Source organism: Lemur catta, chromosome 3, assembly GCF_020740605.2.
Source record: "Lemur catta isolate mLemCat1 chromosome 3, mLemCat1.pri, whole genome shotgun sequence".
Classification (NCBI taxonomy): domain Eukaryota; kingdom Metazoa; phylum Chordata; class Mammalia; order Primates; family Lemuridae; genus Lemur; species Lemur catta.
The window spans coordinates 112,424,009-112,444,910 of record NC_059130.1 but is presented as its reverse complement, the minus strand read 5'-3'; the positions used below and the strand labels follow the sequence as shown (position 1 = coordinate 112,444,910).

The 20,902-nt window shown below is 37.9% G+C and overlaps 1 protein-coding gene across 9 annotated transcripts in view; it reads right to left on the bottom strand.

The window, feature by feature from the left end:
* Positions 1-20,902, bottom strand: part of HP1BP3 (heterochromatin protein 1 binding protein 3) — a 41,698-nt gene that overhangs the window by 11,703 nt on the left and 9,093 nt on the right. For all 9 annotated transcript variants that reach the window (XM_045548505.1, XM_045548509.1, XM_045548514.1 and 6 more), the window contains 6 exons: positions 19,422-19,575; positions 14,178-14,337; positions 11,665-11,808; positions 8,871-8,951; positions 7,881-8,035; positions 2,025-2,115 (listed from right to left, as the gene is read on the bottom strand). In XM_045548505.1, coding sequence (XP_045404461.1) covers positions 2,025-2,115; positions 7,881-8,035; positions 8,871-8,951; positions 11,665-11,808; positions 14,178-14,337; positions 19,422-19,575 — 785 coding nt within the window. The remainder of the gene's footprint in view (positions 1-2,024; positions 2,116-7,880; positions 8,036-8,870; positions 8,952-11,664; positions 11,809-14,177; positions 14,338-19,421; positions 19,576-20,902) is intronic.

The window sequence follows — 20,902 nt, the reverse complement described above, 5'->3', positions numbered from 1 at the left end:
AAAAAATTAGCAGTCACCAATAGCATAAGCAATTTTAAAAAATGATAAATAGATCTTCATCAAAATTAAATAAACACTTTTGTGCTTCAAAAGATACTAATGAGAAAGTCACAGGATAGGAGAAAACACTTGCGAGTCAAATATCTGATGAGGGATTTTTATGTAGAATAAAGAACCTCTTTTAATAAATAACCCAATTTTAAAAATGGGCAAAAGATTTGAATAGACATTTCACCAAAGAAAATAAACAAATGACCATTAAGCACATGAAAAGATGTTCAACACTAGGCAGTCATCAGGGAAATGCCAATCAAAACCACATATCCACTAGAATGGCTACAACAAAAAAGAGAGTAACAAATGTTGATGGGAATATGGAGAATCCTGAACCCTTATAAATTGCTGGTGGGAACAGAAAATGGTGCAGCCACACTGCTAGTTTCTTAAAACATAAATTTACCATATGGCCCAGCAAGTCCTAAACACATACATCTGCACAAAGACATGAACACAACTGTTCACAGGCAATAATATTCATAATTAACTGAAAAGTGGAAATAGCCCAAACGTCCATCAACTTGTGAATGGATAAATGTGTTATATCCACACAATGAAATATTATTTGAAGGGAAAAAAATCAAAGCACGGATATGTGCTGTAACATGGATAAAGCTCAAAAACATTACGCTAAGTACAAGCCAGACACAAAAGACCACATACTATATGAAACTTGCAGAAAAGGCAAATCTATTGAGAGAGAAAGTAGACTAGCAGGTTGCCTGAGGCTGGGGTGGGAATGGGGAGTGACTGGAAATCGGCACAAGGGATCTTTTTTAGATGTCAGAAATGTCCTAAAATTGGACTGTGATAGCTGTACAACTCTGAAAATTTACTAAAAATTACTGAATTACAAATTGTAACTTAAAATGAATGTATCTTATGGTATGTAAACCATAATTCAATAAAGTTGTTAGCAACAAATTACTGTTTGTTGAGTTTTGGTGTAGTATCAAAGAACAATATCCACAACTATCTGAAAGTTATTTTAAAATATTCCACCCTTTTATATTTCTGTGTGACTGGTTTATAAACATAATCCAAAATATACTGGAACATATACCAGCTGTCGTCTAAGCTAGATGTTAAAATATTTGCAAAAGTATAAACAGTGCCCCTCTTCTTCTCATTAAAAAAAGCTGGGAGAAGGAGGAATAGTTTTTTGGTTGTTTTTAGAGATAGGGTCTCACTCTGTCACCCAGGCTGGAGTACAGTGGCACAATCACAGATAGCTGCAGCCTCAGACTGCTGGGCTCAAGTGATCCTCCCCCTTCAGCCTCCAAAGTAGCTAGGACTACAGGCCCATACCACCATGCCCACCTAATTTTTAAAATTTTTTTGTGGAGGCCGGGCGCGGTGGCTCACGCATGTAATCCTAGCCCTCTGGGAGGCCGAGGCGGGTGGATTGCTCGAGGTCAGGAGTTCGAGACCAGCCTGAGTGAGACCCCATCTCTACTAAAAATAGAAATAAATTATCTGGACAACTAAAAATATATATAGAGAAAAAAAATTAGCCAGGCATGGTGACGCATGCCTGTAGTCCCAACTACTTGGGAGGCTGAGGCAGTAGGATCGCTTAAGCCCAGGAGTTTGAGGTTGCTGTGAGCTAGGCTGACACCACGGCACTCACTCTGGCCTGGGCAACAAAGTGAGATTCTGTCTCAAAAAAAAAAAAAAAAAAAAATTGTTTTTGTGGAGATGAGATCTTGCTATGTTGCCCAGGTTGATCTTGAACTCCTGGCCTCAAGTAATCCTCCTACCTTGGCCTCCCAAAGTGCTGGGATTACAGGAATGAGCCACTGCACCTGGCCCTCAGTTTTAATTTCTAATATAGTAAATATTGCTAGGGATAACTACATAAACAAAAGCTCTTGGGGTTCCTCAATAAATTTTTAGAGTCTAAGGAAGTTCTGAAACCAAAAACTTCTGATAACTACTTCTCCATAATGAAGCCTTTGGGCTCTAACCTGGAATGTCCCCGAAGCACCTTTGCCAGTTATCTGTTCTAACTGGCCTCTCTCTACTGCTCTCTGCAGAGCATTCTTCAACAGCTGAGGCCTGCAGAGAAAAACAAAAAGTCATGATAAATATATCAATGAAAGAAAAATTTAAAGAAACAGATCCAGGGTTATTTCCAGATCTAAAGTTCTGATTCCTATATGTAGTACTTTGTTAAAATGGAGAGAAAAGTAATAAATTACAGGCAACCTTAGTAACACCCTTACACACAGAACCATGTACCATACAGAACTGATTTTGAAATTGCCAGGGCACTCAAAAAACCCATCATTTATTACCACTGGACCACAACAGTGACCAAACCAAGTAATTCAACAAACAATGGATACCTTTAAAGTGTCATCCAACTCTGGAATTTTCTAAGGTAAAATGTAAGACCAGTCTGTTAGAAATGCATAGATGTAATTAAGAAGATTGAGAGTCTCTTGAAATCATTTAGAAAGAACTAAAACTTAGGAGTCTGAGGTCTCCAAAGAAATTAATATGTTTAGGGCCTCCCAGCACTTTGGGAGACCAACGTGGGATGATCACTTGAGGCCAGGAGTCTGAGACCAGCCTAGGCAACATAGCAAGACCCCCATCTCTTAAAAAATGTTTAAAAATTAGCCAAGTGTGATGGTGTGCACCTACACTCCTATAGCTACTTGGGAGGCTGAGGCAGAAGGATCACTTGAGCCCAGGAGTTCAAGGTGGCAGTGAGCTATGATCATACCACTTCACTCTTAGCCTGGGCAACAGAGTGAGACCCTGTCCCTAAAAATAAAATAAAATTAAATTAAAAAATAAAAGAAATTATTATATTAAGAAAAAAGTATAAGGAATAAAACTGAATCTTGGGCTACATTTACTTTTTGGTATGAGTAGAAAGAGAAAAACCAGAGTATGAGGTACATCTTACATAAGGACAAGATTTTAAAATTTGATTTCTAATGTCATGACACGATTACCCTAGAAAATTTTATGACACTGCCTTAATGGCCAATCCAAAGTTGCCATGTAAACCCAACAGGCCCAGTTCTTCCTCTAGGGTTACAAAAAAATCAGTCATCAAATTAAGAAGGTGATTTGCATGTTATAAAAAAATGCCTTTAAACATCAGAATCATATTTAACAAGGTATGATGTTCATACCATGAGAAATAAGTTGGAACTGAGAATGGCTAATAAGATTAACATTAGTTGAGCACTTACTAGGTGCCAGGGACTGTTCTAAGTGCTTAACACTTAGTACTATAAGACTTAAGCCCTATGAGTTATATGCTGTTTATCAATGAGGAAACCAAGACACAAGAGGTAACTTATTCAAAGATACAAAGCTAGAAAATGACAGAAATAGGATTTAACCCTAAGGGGTCTGATTCCAAAGCTTGTGCTCTTAACCACAATGCTCTACAGCCTCCAAAATACGGGAGAAGAAATTCATCTATTATCTCACATGACGCATATGCTCCTTGAGTGGAATAGCCAAAATAATTGCTTGAATGTCATTCATTCATTTATTCAATTAGTATTTACTGAGCATTTATTGTGTGCTAGGCTCTGGGGAAACACCAGCGAACAAACTAGATAAAAATATTGGCCTTCAAAAATCTGACATTGTATGGGTAGATAAGCAATAAAAAAAATAAATAAAATACACAGTGTGCTAGAATATAATGAGTGCTATGAAGAAAAACAAGGCAGAGACACAGGATTCAGAATGCTTGGAGAGGGGAGAGAAGTTTTGGTTGGTCATATCAACTAAATGCAATGTGTGGGCCATGTTAGGATGCTGACTCGAAAAAAACAACTGTAAAAAGCCATATTGGAGACAACTAGGGACATGTGAACATGGAATGGGTATTAGATAATATTAAGAAATTGTTCATTTTGTTAGAAATGATGATATCATGATGGTTATGTTCTCTCTGCCTTTTTGTGTTATGTTTGAAAATTTCCTAAATAAAACATCTAAAAAAGTAATAAAGGCTCTTTCTGCCATGTGAATATACAATGAGAAGACGGCAGTCTGCAACCTGAAAGAGGGTCCTCCGAGAACCTGACCATGCATGCTGGCACCCATATCTCAGACTCCAGTATCCAGAGCCGTGAGAAATAAACTTGTTGTTTATAAGCCAAAATAATATTTAAAAAAATAGTCAAGGTAGGCCTATGGTGATGACATTAGGCTAAAAACTTGAAGGAATTAGCAAGTTGGATTATAGGGGGAAAGCCATTCGGGCAAAGGGAACAGCAAATGTAAAGGCTCTGAGGCCAGTAAGGGAGTAAAGAGTAGCAGTCAAGGTCAGAGATGCATTTATAGAACCTTGTGGGCCATTTTAAAAACTCTAGTTTTAACTGTGAGGAGGTTGGGAAGCCAGTGGAGGGTTTGAATAGAAAGGTAATACAATTTAACTTACATTTTTAAAAAGTCTCACTCTCACTGTGATGGTAATAATAAACTGAAGAGCATGGGAAAAGCAATTAGGAGGCAATTATTGCTCTGCTATAGGTAAGAGATAATGGTGGCCTGGGAAGAGATGGGTAGTAGTGGAGGTAATGAGAAGTAATCTGTTTATTGATATATTTTAGAGACAGGGCCAAAGTAATTGCTTACAGATTAGATGTAGGTGTGTGATAAGAGAGCAGCACAAAACCAGGGTTTTTGGCATTAGCAACTGGAAAGATAATACTGCCATTAACTGAGATGGAAATAATGTGGGAGGTGCAGGGCTTTCTTTGGGTTGGGGGTGGGAATCAACAGTTTAGTTTCAGACATTTAAAGTCAGATATCCAAGTGGTAATGTTGAATAAGCACCTGTATACATGAATCTGGGGTTAGGAAGGAGGTTTGGGTTTTGTGAATTAACTGTGATATTTAAAGCTTTGTGAGTGGGCCAGGCATGGTGGCTCATGTCTGTAATCGTAGCATGCTGGAAGGCCGAGGTGGGAGGATAGCCTGAGGCCAGGAGTTCATCACCAGTCTGAGCAAGAGTGAGACCCCACCTCTACAAAAAACAGAAAAATTAGCCAGGCATAGTGGAGTGTGCCTGTGGTCTCAGCTACCTGGGAGGCTGAGGCAGGAGGATCGTTTGAGCCCAGGAGTTTGAGGTTGCAGTGAGCTATGATGATGTCACTGCACTCTAGCCAGGGTGACAGAAGACCCTATGGCGGGGAGGGGGTGTGTGTGTGTGTGTGAAGCTCTGTGAGTGGAATGAATTACCAAGTAAGTATGGAGAGAAAAGACAAAGGCCTAAGGTGTAACCAACCCTGAGGGCACCTGTACATTAAATGGTGAACTATTAATAGAAATACTTTGGAGACAGAGAAAAGGAGGGGTAGTAAGGTTGGAGGAAAATCAGGAAGGTATGGTATCCTGGAATCCAAGTGAAAAAAAAATGATTAAGCAGGTAGGAGTCATCAACTGTGTCAAATAACGGAGAGGGCAACGAGTTAAGGATTAGAATTGACCACTGAAATCTGCAATGTGGAAGCTGACAGGAGGAGTACTCAGGTGAAGTGGTAGGGATAAAGCAGGACTAAAGTGGGTTTAAGTGGAAGTGGGGGGAGAAATTGTAAAAGCATAGCCAACTCTAAAACTGTATTTTTCTCACTGTTTTGTTTAGCTAAAGAAGTATGGCTTAATTTTCATGTTAAATGTGTGTATGACAGGACTCCACTATAATTAGAGGTAGAGAAAATCAACATGGTTCCATAGAAGGTAGAAAAAGAGTTTAAAGGAAACAGTTACCATTTATTAGGGTCATGGGAAAAGGTCTTCAGGTTCACTAGCATCTTTGGGTTGACAACCCATCTATTATCAGGCAAATTTTGTTTCAACATAAGATGATGACAGAGTATGTTTCAAAAGACATGGAGAAAAGTTATACCAGTGGTAACAAACTGTCTTACATAATTAAAGTAGAATCATAAGGAAAGAAAATACTGCGGAGGATATGGTCTCCAGTCACCAAAAAGTAGAGAATAAAGGGAGAAAAAAGTGAAATGTGTTTCCATCTTTAAATGCACCACACAATGCATTTCTGATCTACAGTTGTGTCTGCCTACTACCACTATATTCAGGGCATAACAGCATGAAAATATTAGGATATTAATTTCAAATTTTCTGTTTCTATGATTCCCCTCTTCTTTTGCACTATTTCACTAACTCATGTATTCGGTAATCTAGGCCCACTAAGTGATTTTCTGAAAATGTGGCTTCTGGACTGAATCCTCAATTCTGGACTGAGGCAATTCTAATTATATGCCTCAGTGATGCAAGTAAATACCGGAACTAAACTGTATTAGGACAATGCACATTGAATATAGTAGTCTTCTGTAGAAAGAACTCTGTATTAAACATAATTTTCCAAAACTCATCACAAAGATCTCACACATACTCAAAACTCAAAGTTTGTGAATGACAAATTTAAACAAATTAATATGACTGCATGAATACACAACTGAGTAAATGTGACAATCTAAATGATCACTCCAGATGTTAAGTGGCAATTTTTACAAATGAATTACAAGGAAAATTCTCTCAAATTTTATACTATATGTATAAATCATGAAGATATTATGCTATTTCTGTATAGAGGTGTTACTGAAGCCTGAATTTTCTTAAGTTCTTAGTTGTAACTGAAAGGTGGCCTTACTAATAACCTAACAGAGGAAAATAAACTGTTAAGAGAAAGTAAGAGAAATAGACTGTTGGCCCCGTTAAAGAGAAAAACTCACAGCACAACTGCCCCCTTTGTTTTGTATGATTAAACATCTATCGCCTAACTCATTATCTCTAAGAGTTTGTTTTATAACCTTAAAGAGCCCTAAGCGAACACTAAGGACTGTGAACTCCCTGCTCCAATTCTCTGCCTCAGTTCCTGCCAGAAACACATTTCAAAGACTCAGATAAGCTGGCATCACAGAGAAAAGAGGAAAAAAAAAAAGAGCACCTGCAACAGCTTTGCAGCTACTTCTGTTATCAGTCTGCTGAAGGGGGGGGGGGGAGCCATTTTTACCCTTTAAAACTAAAAGCAGCTTTTCCTTGCTGTCTGGCACCTACTTCCTTCCTCTGTGTGCTGTGGCCACTCCCTCCTCTCCTCTCAATCTCTCTCTCTCTTTTTCCTTCTTTCTCCGGAAAATAAACTTACTTCTATATATCCTAATCTTTGTGTGAGAAATCTTTCTCTGCCTGTGTATGAATTTCACATCTTTTCAATAATTCTAAATAAAACATAAATATGTGAGAACACATAGAATTCATTATATATAATTTTTTCTTTCTTTTTTTAAGATGAGGTCTTGTTCTGTCACCCAGGCTGGAGGCAATGGTGCAATCATATAGCTCACTGCAGCCTTAAAACTCCTGGGCTCAAGCAATCCTCCCACCACAGCCTCCCAAGTAGCTGGGATTATAGGCATATGCCACCACACCCAGCTAATTTTTAAAAAAATTTTTTAGAGATGAGGTCTTGCTATGTTGCCCAGGCTGGTCTTAAACTCCTGGCCTCAAGCAATCCTCCCACCTCAGCCTGTCAAGCACAATATTAAATATTCCACCAGCTGACAAACATGAAAAAGAGTTACACTAGCAGAATCTTATAAAAGAACATGTGGTTTAGGTTTCAAAGAAAATAACATATAGAGATATGAAAAGGAAAACATAATGGGACCAAAAAAAAAATCCACAAAAAAAGGTTTTATTCCGAGCTCAGCTAAAGTAATCCTTCCTGAATATTTACTCTATCTCCTTTCTCGTGAAAAAGGTGGTAAGGAAATATTAATAAGACACCATGTTTTAAAGTCCAGGCCAATGGATCATACCTGATGTCCACTCTAAGCTTAGGATAATACTGAGACACATATTTCCTGATAAGACTGTAGGAAGCTTCTTTAGGTTCACAAAGGCGAGTAAAGGCCAGTGGGAGTACATCCTCCAATTTTACTTGTGGTTCTGGATCCACTGCAGAGCTTCTCTTCTGAAATGTAGTGTCAAAAATTATGATCATTATACAATATACAACTCAAGGGCTTTCCTCAGTTGACTGCCAATCTATTGGCAAACAGAAAACTATCACTTTTTTCCATATTCAAATAAATCACACCACAGTGGTATAATGTTACTTGTGTGGTAATTTGAGATAAAAATTTCAGATTTAGAGAATTAAAAATACATATAAAAGTAAAATGAAAGATAGACTTTAAAGGTCTTAGTTCATTCTTAGCTTTCCATAACAAAGAATGAAGTACAGTATCAGAAAGTACTACACAAAAGTTCATTTTGAAAGTTTAAAAACTCTACAAAAAAAGTACAAAAATCTTCAGTTTTTTGTAAAAACAAAGATGTAGACAAGTATTATTTCAATCGCTGACACAGATGAAATGTTATATATTTCACTTCATTATTACAGAAATACTTCACACAAATGAAATTATATGTCTTGGGGAGGGAGTTGTCAGTATTTACAAAAAGGAAAAGAAAAAATGGCTCTAGCCATAGTTTTTGGGTAATTATTGGGTAAAAATGTACCTGTATACTTCTCCTAATTTAAAAGATATTTCACAAAAAGAAGCATAATTCACACAGCTGCTCATAATTCAATATAAAGGAGTTAAGACCATGGGCTTAAGTGGTTGGAAGTGCTTGGATTTGCACCCTGGCTATTCTACTCACTAGCTGGGCAAATTACTTATAACCTTCTAAGCCTGAAAGGCTGAACTTTGCATGTAGTCAGGCACCAGCAAACACTCTACAAAAGCTGCTATTTTTAGTAGCAGTATTACAGTGCTCAAACTGTGGTATAGACTTCTTACCTTTCTGTTTCTGGATTTCTGAGGTGTTTTTCTTGATTTCTGAACCACAACAAAACTTCCAGAAGCACCTTTTCCTTTTACCTAAAGTAAATTAATTTTTATTTTAAGTTATTCTAGTATTAATATTTATAGCTTTACACTAGACTAAGGGAATTACAGAGCTTGGTGATGCAAGAGGTAGTAAAAATGCTGTTTATCTTTACTTTTTATTTAGAGACAGTGCCTTGCTTTGTCACCTGGGCTAGAATGCAGCGGCGTGATCACAGCTCACTGCAACCTCACACTCCTAGGCTCAAGCAACTCTCCTGCCTCACCACTCCCTGCTTCAGCCTCCAAGTAGCTGGGACTACAGGAGCACACCAATGTGCCTGGTTAATTTTTTAAAAAATTTTTTGTAGAGACAGGGTCTTGCTCTGTTGCCCAGGCTGGTCTTGAACTTCTGGCCTCAAGTGATCCTCATGCCTTGGCCTCCCAAAGTGCTGGGATTATAGGCATGAGTCACTGCACCAGGCCATAAAGTGCTGTTTAACTCTTTAGAGAAAAAGTAGTGAATGAGGAGTCAAAAGACTTGGGATGGAATCTTATTTATAGGACCAACTAGCTAATATTGAATAGTGAACAACCCAGTTAACCCTCTGGGTTTTTGTTTTCTCATCTACAAAATTGAGAAAAAATGCTATTGTGATACCAGGTTAAGTTACTAAAAGTTAAAAAATAAATAAATAAATAAAACACCAAACACCAAAAATGTTCCATGGAAGGAAGGAAAGGACACAGTCTCTTAGGGAAAATAAGAAATCTGTCCACTCTTTTCAAGGAAGATAGCTTCTTGGCTATAGAGTATAGAGCCTAGACTCAGGCCACAATAATTCCCACAGTTTACCAATTACAGATTATTACTTCTATGGGAAAGGTTATCTAATAAATTTTTAGATATTGCACATGATGAGATGTTTAAGTCTTACTACATATTTCCAAAGTTTACAAAGCACTTTCATAGAACTTTGAAGTTGAGTCACAATAAACAAAGTCCTCCACACCTTAGCTGTACTTACACTGCTATTAACATAGCAATCAGGGGCCGGGCGCGGTGAGCTCTCGCCTGTAATCCTAGCACTTTGGAAAGCTGAGGCGGGAGGATCGCTTGAGGCCAGGAGTTTGAGACCAGCCTGAGCAATAGCAAGACCCCCATCTCTACAAAAAATAAAAAAAATTAGCCAAGCATGGTGGCACGTGCCTATAGTCCCAGCTACTTCGGAGGCTGAAGCAGGAGGATCACTTGACCCCAGGAGTTTGAGGTTGCAGCGAGCTACGATGATGCCACTACACTCTAGCTAGAGTGACAGAATGAGATCTTGTCTCAAAAAAAAAAAAAAAAGCCCGAGTGGCACAGAATTCTATACTAATCAAACCAAGCAGAAAGGATATAAAAAAGGCAACAAGACTCTGGGAACGGGGTGAACTAGGTTCTTAGAACCACCTTTGTCACTGTCATGGGACCTCGGTGGTTATTTCAGTACTCAGGACCTCTGAAGAGGGTAAGATAGGATATAGTCATTTCTAGCTTTAGATTTCTAGTTTTTTTTGTTTTTTTGAGGCAGAGTCCTGCTCTGTCACCCTGGCTAGAGGGCTGTGGCATCAGCCTAGCTCACAACAACCTCAAACTCCTGGGCTCAAGAGATCCTCCTGCCTCAGCCTCCCGAGTAGCTGGGACTACAGGCATGCGCCACCATGCCTGGCTAATTTTTCTCTCTATATTTTTAGTTGTCCATATAATTTCTTCCTATTTTTAGCAGAGACGGGGTCTCGCTCTTGTTCAGGCTGGTCTCAAACTCCTGAGCTCAAACAATCCACCTGCCTCGGCCTCGCAGAGCGCTAGGATTACAGGCATGAAACACCGCGCCTGGCCAGTTTTAAGGAATGTTTCCATTCACTATGCAAGGTAATGTGGATTTATGCCTGATGTTTCCAGTATTAGCCTCAATTTATTCAGGTTTCTCTAATGCTCCTTATAGGCTTTAATAGTTTAGATAATGATCAGTTAAAGTGAATCTATTCACAAAGCTAATTTATAATAACAAATTTAGTCACGTAAGTTAGGCTTTAAACTTAACAAACTTAGGACAAAAGCAATTTTCATTTTTGCTGTCACAGTAGGACTCCTTAACCCTATTTTTCATCTTCAGTGCTATATGATTTTAAGCACAAGCAGCTCCCAAAGAAAATCCAATTGAGAGTAAAATAGGCCAGGCACGGTGGCTCATGTCCGTAATCGCAGTACTTTGGGAGGCCAAGGCAAGAGAACTGCTTGAGGCCAAGAGTTCGAGACCAGCCTGAGCAAGAGCAAGACTTCTCTACAAAAAATAGAAAAAGTTCATAGGGCATACTGGCCTGCTCCTATAGTCTCAGCTACTCAGGAGCCTGAGGCAGGAGGATCACTTGAACCCAGGAATTTCAGGCTACAGTGAGCTATGATTGGACCACTGCACTACAGTCTAGGCGACAGAGCAAGACTCTGTCTCTAAAAGAAAAATTTTTTTAAAAGAATAAAATAAAATAGAAAAAAATTACACTACCTTATTGCTTCTGTTTTCTAGGAGTACAGTTAACTATAAAGGCAACTGACACCAGCGTTTTTGAAACCCAGCCTCAGATAAAAGTAGGTTAAGCTTAATCATTTCATCATCATAATTTATTTTCAATAAAAAAGATACAAAAAGCCTAAATGTTACCAAATATGAACTTATAGCTAATTCATGATGAAGTGATCTTATTATCAACAACTGTGTAATACCTGTTTGATGACTCCTCTGTTTAATTCTCTTTTCAGTGCTTGTTTAAGGAGATAGCCCCTTCTCTCCAGCTCCAGAGAAGGATACTTATGGATGATATATTTTCGAATGGCAACCACCGATGCACCACTCTTTTGGAAGCATGCCTAGAAAACAGATTTATCAAAACATACATATTATTTTAAACTAGTTTTTTATTAGATACAGAATGTAACATAAATTTTCAAAAGAAATTACTCTGGAAGTGAACTTGATAAAAGGTAAAAATGGCATCATTGAATGGATGACAACTTCAGTTCATAATGGCTGTGGAAAAATACAGAATTGCTAAATATTTCTGCAACAATTTTAAATTGTTCAAAATGGCCAAATAGACCATAGAACATATGAACTTCTGTATGTTAGTGAAGACCTCCATTCCATTTTAATTCTATTTTATACTTAGAAGATAGATTTTTTAGCATCAAAATGAGGAAAGCAGAACATTTCTATCACTTATAAGATTACAGATCTGGGTCATTTTAAGGAATGAGTTTTGGCATGCTAGGACCAGTATTTCTCTATAGTCTTTGTATGAATGTCAGCACAGAGAAGAATCAAAATAATCTGAACAAATGGCATAAAATTGGTTTTACAAATGTCAAAGTCTTAAGGGGAGTTCTGGGTAAAAACAGAGGCATTCTATTGGAATTTGGCGTGCCCTCCTTCCATTTCTATCCCATTTACCCATTTGAATAATGCCCATGGATGAAGTAAGTAACTCATTATGTCACAAAGGCAGCAAATATTTAACTTTTTTTCCAAATTCTTTAAATTTTGAAGCTCACAGGAGTATCTGTCATTTATCTAACCGCTAGTCCACCAATTTTGTGTTGCTATTGTCTATAAACTGAACATAGTACTTATTCATTCTCTTTGGAAAAGGACTTGGTTGAATGTTATTTTATATATTTTGACAACAAAGAAAAGTAACCAACAGGTAGATAAACCAGAAAAGATTGTATAATACAAAACAAGTTGTATTAATATGGGCCACCTAACTCAAGTCAATGTCTCTCAACTATTAACAACCTATTGAAGTTTACTTCTGATCTTGTAAGAAAACACAAAGCACAGAAAACTTCGCAGAAAAGAATTCTCTAATGCTGAAACAAACAACCCCTTCTCTATCAAACTAACAATGAGTTAGAAGCAGACATCAGGACTCCTGTTTGATAGAGAAAATGGTATTGGTGGTCTGAAATCATGATTTTGTTATATCACATGGAATATACATGATATATATATATGTGTGTGTGTGTATATATATATATAATTTATATAAACACACCCAATCATGTTTAAATCATTCTTTAGGCCAAATTCATATTGTTTTAATTTTTTGTTTCACTATTTAAAAATTTTAGTACCTTCTTCATCCTCACTATAATCCTATTCCTTCAAACCCAGGCTGAGTGGTCATCAAGTAAAATCCTTGAAGAGAGGCTACACAACACAGAGCTCACTATATTTTTTCCCATCCCATGCCTCCGACCCCAAGAAAGTTTTCTTAATGAGGCAAGAGCATAAGAAGTCTTAAAGGAATAATGGGAGAAATCTGAAGGCAAACTCTTTTCCAGTTTATGTGTGCTATCTTCTCAAATTGAGAATGACAACCAGGCTGCTCCTTCCTATGTACACTCCCCTTGGTTAAAATGATCTGTATCCCTCTTTCCCCAATCCTGACTCAGACTATAGCAACAGGGTTTCTGAAGTGAGAGGTAGGTGTGTTTTAACTCCTCTTAGCATCTGATCATGCAAAATTAAATAAAAAGATTTATACAATAAAGACAATGCCAGGTTAGAAGATAGCCTTAAAATATTAAAGTAAGAAAACTACATCTGATGATCACATAAACTAATGAAAGTCAGTGGATTACAGCAAATTCATAAAGCTATGTGAGGAGGATAATTTTTGCAAGTATTTTAGAATGGCAAGGTGATAAAGCAAAGTAGTGGGTTTATGAGAGGGTTTCTTAGCTCAGGTGTGAAAGATAACCACTACCAAGATTAGACATTTAGCTTTACAAATGGAACTAAAGATTTTTTTTACAGAAAAATTCTCAATATTATTCAGTTACTGAATCACAATTAGATTTATAAGGGCAAGGACCCTGTTTGTCACTTAGTCACTAGCAGAGCTGCCTGACAGAGAGAAGGTAGTCTCCCTAAATGTTTGTTGAATGAATTAACATTTTCAATCTTTAAATAAAAATCACACTTAATAAACTAAATAAAAATAATTCTAAAGATAAGTTAAAAATATTAGCTACAGCAAATACGAATTTTGAAAAAAATCAACAGTGCTCACCAAATGTGATTATATTAGAAAAACATGAACCTCATGACTTTCTTCTATTTAAATTGCCTTTAGGAAGCAGAGCTTTATGACATCTAGACAGAAGTATGCCACTTTCAAATAAGCAAATGATGAACAGAATAAATCTAAGATGAATTGCTTGAGATAAAAACTTGCCTTAATGGCCTCAGTTAGGATTGCATCCATCTTGGGACGTGGGGAAGAAGCCATCGGTGTTTGTTTCTGGGCTCTGGCTAGCTGGCTGGCAGAAAGGGTAGCCCAGGAAGGTATTGTTTTTTTCACTTTCTTCTCCTTTTCTTTAGACTGATCTTTCTCACTTTAAAACAAAGAATTGTTATTATGTAAGATAAACTCTCCAGAAAGAGGTAAAGACCAGGGAGGGATAAAAATTAATGTTTTAATCTATTTACACACCAAGGTGATATGTACAATAAGCAAGATTTTACAAAATACATATGTATTTTTCATTAAAAAAAATAGATACAGGGTCTCACTATGTTACCTAGGCTGATCTCAAACCCCTGGCCTCAAATGATCCTCTAACCTCATTCTCCCAAAGTGCTGAGATTATGGGAATAAGCCATTGTGCCCGGCCAAAATATATATATATTTTAAATGGGTACTATATATGAACTTTTAGGTGTTTTCTCTTAGGTACAAGAGAGAGGAGTCACACAAATTAGCACCAGCATGAAGGCCCAGTATATAAGAGAAATGAGAATCTAAAAATGTATACTAGTTAACAACTACAACAAATGCAGTTGGTATACTAGAAAAACCTCAAGATCTTAGGTCAAAAAACCCAGGTTCGAGTTTTCACTCGAACACTTACTAGCTAGCTATATTACCTAAGCAAACGCTGTTGAGTCTCAGTCTCCTCAGCTATAAAACAGTAATATAGTATCAACTACTTCACAAGGTTTATTTTTTTTTTTTTTGAGACAGAGTCTCTGTCACCTGGGCTAGAGTGCCATAACATCAGCCTAGCTCACAGTGATCCTCCTGCCTCAGCCTCCCCAGTAGCTGGGACTACAGGGACGTGGCACCATGCCCAGCTAATTTTTTCTATTTTTAGTAGAGACAGGGTCTCATTCTTACTCATGGCTCAGGCTAGTCTCGAACTCCTGAGCTCAAGAGATACTTCCACCTCAGCCTCCCAGAGTGCTAGGATTATAGGAGTGAGCAACCGTGCCCAGCCTTTACTTTATAAGGAATTGTAAGAATTATGTTTATCAAAACAATTTTGCGAGCCATAAAGCATTATACAAATTTTATTCTAAGTAACAATAACAGCACTCTATGCACCTAACAGATGCACTTGAACATTGAAAAATACAAGACAGCTTTCAGATGCAGGGGCTCATGCCTGTAATTTCAGGTACTCAGGAGGCTGAGACAGGAGGATCACTTAAGGCTGGGAGTTTCAGACCAGCCTGGACAATATAGCAAGACCCTAGCTCGAAAAACAAATTTAAAAAAATTAGCCAGGCACGGTGGCACGTCTGTAGTTCCTGCTACATGGGAGGTTGAGGCAGGAGGATTGCTGGAGCCTAGGAGTTCAAGGCTGCAGTGAACTATGATTGTGCCACTGCACTCTAGCCTGGGTCTTTAGAGCAAGTCCCTGTCTCTAAAAATAATGATAATAATAAAATAAAAATATAGAATAGCTGCTAAAAATTCATAGACCGTATGTATACCTATGAAACTAGGATAAAGAATTCTATGAGGATTATATCTAGAAGGTATAGTTATTAGTAAATTATTCTTTTACAGTCACATACTATATATCATTGATGTTTTGGTCAATGACCACATATACAATGGTCCTATAAGATTATAATGGAGCTGAAAAATTGCCATCACATAGCTGTCATAATGTCATAGCACATTACTCACATGTTGTGGTGATGCTACACTACCAGCTGCATAAAGGTATAGCACATACAATTATATACAATACATAATAGTTGATAATAAGTGACGATGTTGCTGGTTTATGTATTTACTATGATATAGTTTTTGCCATTGTACTTTTTCTACTTAAAAAACAAAGTTAACTGTAAAACAGACTCAGGCAGGTCCTTCAGGATGTATTTCAGAAGAAGCCATTGTTGTCCTAGGAGATGACAGGTCCATGTGTGTTACTATCCCTAAAGACCTTCCAGTGGGACAAGATCGGAGGTGAAAGACAGGGATTTTAATAATCCTGACCTTATGCAGCCTAGGCTAACATGTGTTTATGTCTTAGGTTTTTTTTCCTATCTCTTTTTTTCCTAGAGATGGGGTCTTGCTATGTTGCCTAGTCTGGACTTTAACTCATAAACTCAAGCCATCCTTCTGCCTCAGCCTCCTGAGCAGCTGGTACTACAGGTACATGCCACTGCACCAGGCTTGTATCTTAGTTTTTAGCAAAAAAGTTTTAAAAAAATAAAAAATTTTTTAAATAATTTTTTTAAATTTCAGTATATTATGGGGATACAAAAGTTTAGGTTACGTACATTGCCCTTGCCCCCCTTCCCCCTCGAATCAGAGCTTCAAGCGTGTCCACCCCCTAGACGGTGTGCATCACACTCATTATGTATATATACACACACCCCTTCCGCCCCAACTGCCCGACACCTGATTAATGTTATTCCTAAATGTGCTCTTAGGTGATGATCAGTGAAACCAATTTGATGGTGAGTACATGTGGTGCTTATTTTTCCATTCTTGGGATACTTCACTTAGTAGAATTGGGTTCTAGCTCTATCTAGAAAAATACAAGAGGTGCTATATCACCATTATTTCTTATAGCTGAGTAGTACTCCATGTTATACATATACCACATTTTATCAATCCACTCATGTATTGATAGGCACTCGGGTTGTTTACACATCTTTGCAATCGTGGATTGTAGTTTACAGAATTATAGAGAAAGAAAATATTTTTTACAGCTGCACATTGTGTTTGTGTTTTAAGTATTATTACAAGCGTCAAAAAGTTAAAAAAATTTAAGTTTATAAAGCAAAACAGTTATAGTAAGCCAAGGTTAATTTATTATTGGAGAGATAAAAATATCTTTTTATAAATTTAGTATAACCTAAGTGTACAGTGTTGACAAAGTCAATAGTAGTCTACAGTAATGTCCTAGGCCTTCAAATTCACTCACCACTCACTCACTGACTCACCGAGAATAACTTCCAGTCCTGCCAGCTTCATTCATGGTAAGTGTCCTATACAGGTGTACCATTTTTTATCTTTTATGCCATATTTTTACAGTACCTTTTCTATGTTTAGATACACAAATACTTACCATTGTGTTACAAGTACTTACAGCATTCAGTACAGTAACATGCTGAATAGGTTTGTAGCAACAGATTATACCACATAACCTAGGTGTGTTGTAGGGTATACAACCTGGGTTTGTGCAAGTACACTCTATGATGCTGGTGCAATGATGAACTTGCCTAACACTGAATGTCTCAGAATGTACCTCCATCATTAAGTGATGCATGACTATATTTAAAAAGTAATTTTCTAACTGTTTTGACCAATTATGAAAAGAGTGGACTACAACAACCACCTCTTCTGCACATATATATATTTTTTGGGAAAAGGTCTCACTCTGTTGCCCAGGCTGGAGTACAGTAGCATCATAATAGCTCACTACAACCTCAAACTCCTGAGTTCAAGCAATCCTCCTGCTTCAGCCTCCTGAGTAGCTGGGACTACAGGTGCACTCCACTGTACCCAGCTATTTTTTTAAATTTTTGTAAAGATGGGGTCTCACTCTTGCTCAGGCTCGTCTCAAACTCCTGGCCTCAAGCAATCCTCTCACCTCAGCCTCCCAAAGTGCTAGGATTACAGGCATAAGCCACAGTGCCTGGCCAAAAAAAATTTTTTAATTAAAACATAACTGCTACCACCAGATCCTCAAAGTCACCTTCAATGGAATACCTCATCAAACATATATAGAGTTTTAGCTCACTCTAGCAATGGCTTGATTACACTAATGACTTCTTTTTAAAAACTTTTTTTTAGAGATAGGCTCTCACTGTCACCCAGGCTAGAGTGCAGTGGTGTGATCATAACTCACTGCAGCCTCAAGCTTCTGGGGCTCAAGTGATTCGCCTGCCTCAGCCTATCAAGTAGCTGGGACTATGGACATGTACCACCACACCCAGCTAATTTTTCCATTTTTTGTAGAGTTGAGGTCTTGCTGTGTTGCCAGGCTGGTCTTGAACTCTTGGCCTCAAGTGATCCTCCACTTCCATCTGGGTTTGCCAAAGTGCTGGGATTATAGGTGTGAGCCACCGTGCCCAGCCCAGATTAATGCCTTCTAACATAAGCACATAAAAGCAACTGACTCTTGGCACAGAGGTAAGAATAAAATGGCGAAGTTGTCTTCCAGGTCAGATTTTTATAGTTATGTTTCATTTGTTATCAAAATTTTGTCAATGCTTAAAATTTCAGGCCGGGTGCAGTGGCTCACGACTGTAATCCTAGCACTTTGGGAGGCTGAGGCGGGCGGATCATTTGAGCTCAGGAGTTTGAGACCATCCTGAGCCAAGAGTGAGACCCCATCTCTACTAAAAAAAAACAGAAAGAAATTAGGTGGACAACAAAAAATATATAGAAAAAATTAGGCCGGGCACGGTGGCTCACGCCTGTAATCCTAGCACTCTCGGAGGCCGAGGCGGGTGGATCGCTCGAGGTCAGGAGTTCAAGACCAGCCTGAGCAAGAGCGAGACCTCGTCTCTACTAAAAATAGAAAGAAATTATCTGGCCAACTAAAATATATATATAGAAAAAATTAGCCAGGCATGGTGGCACATGCCTGTAGTCCCAGCTACTGGGGAGGCTTAGGCAGTAGGATCGCTTAAGCCCAGGAGTTTGAGGTTGCTGTGAGCTAGGCTGATGCCATGCCACTCACTCTAGCCCGGGCAACACAGCGAGACTCTGTCTCAAAAAAAAAAAAAAAAAATTAGCTGGGCATGGTGGTGCATGCCCGTAATCCCAGCTACTCCGGAGGCTGAGGCAGAAGAATTCCTTGAGCTCAGGAGTTTGAGGTTGCTGTGAGCTAGGCTGATGCCATGGCACTCTAGCCTGGGCATCAGAGTGAGACTCTGTCTCAGGGGGCAAAAAAAAAAATTTCAGACACTCCCCCACAATGAATTCATTTCCAAAGCCAAAACGAAAGACTTTTGGATTATTCAAATCATTGTTCTGCTAACTACTACAAATTCTAATAGGCCACACAACTATACAATAAACCTATTTCAAATAGTAATTCTAAAAAGTAAATCCACATAGCAAATACCACATAGCATAAACCAATATTCTAACACTTTAAAACAATCTGATCTACAATTCTTTCACATAGCTTTCAATTATAAATAGCAAGAAGGCATAACTCCTTACTCCTTTTTGGTTTCCTCAGAAGGCTTGCTTTCTTCCTTCTCCTCATTCTCAGGTTCTCCCTTTGGCTGCTCTGCCTCACTAGATGTAGCAGGTGGGGTTTCATTCTCTTGTTCTTCTACAGTGGAGACAGATTCCTCTGAACTTATGTCTGGTTCTAAAAAATCAGGGTAGCAGAATTACATCAAGTAATTAGACTGAGTCAATAAAACGGTAAAAGTTACCTCATTAAACAAACCAGCCAAATGTTCCAATTAACAGGTGAATGCTAAAACAATAACAAATGACGACACCTGAAGTTTTCTTGCATTCTTTATGTCACTCAAGCTACCCATTCAGGTGGTTATTTATCCAGAAAAGGAAACACACCAGGAAATCACATAGTAAGGGAAACTCATTTTACTCTAAATCTTTTGATCATTCTACTCTATAATATTAATGAGACTCATAATTAAGAAACTATCCATTTTATAATTTAACAGACAAATTTTAGAAAGGGAATAAAAAATGAGCATGTATTTTCCAAGTGGAATGACTGGAGCAAGAGTAGAAATACGAGAGGGGAAACACTGAGGTCTGCAGTTATTTGTGCCTCTTCTTCATAGCATGTTTCTCTGAGCAGCTATTATAAAACACAGAACCCCAAGCATTGGTTGTGCAGGGACTTCAAAGGAAACACTGCTAGTGGCAAAAATTAGGCAAAGAATAACAGTGAATGCTTGAAGAGTCTGATTAAATTATGTGAACTAATTATTAGAGTAATAATGATGACTTCTTTGAGGCCTTCACATAAATAAAGAGAATTTTAAAATGCCACTTCTTTCTTACAACTAAACCACATAAATACAATTCTAAAGGAATTTTTAGTTTCTCAACTAATTAAAATTCTAAACCATAAATCCCCGAACTGTCAACCATCATTTGCAAATAATTATTGCCTTGGATTACACTCTTCAACTAGTCTTGGATAGACTAGACTAGCCCAAACTCCTTCCATATCTGTTCAGTGAAAACCGATGTTTTAGAGTTAGATGTACCTGGAGATTAAAGGTCAGTCTTTATAACTTTCTAGCTCGCTAACCTTAGGCCAAGTTCTTTAGACATCTATGAGTCACTGAGTTATTATGAGGATTATATAAAATGTTTTAGGAGAGGCCTGTATGCCAGCATTTATACTAAGTGAATGACTCGTGTCCTCTTTTGGCCTTCTCTGCTGCTTCTAGAACGGTTTCCCACATGCTTAGCATCACAAAGTATTAAGGCTAGAACTTCATTATAACAATGGTATCTAGAAATACAGATAGTAACTGCCTTCAGGTTTTCCACAGTAAGATGTGTTTTTCATCATGATGTATCTTTCACTGGCCCTCAGCTCCAACAATTTGACCTACTTGGTTGCATGGGTAAGAATTTACTATTAGTCATATGCTTACTTACACACTGCTTTATTATAAAAAGGATGAAAAATTAAGAACCATTTAGTG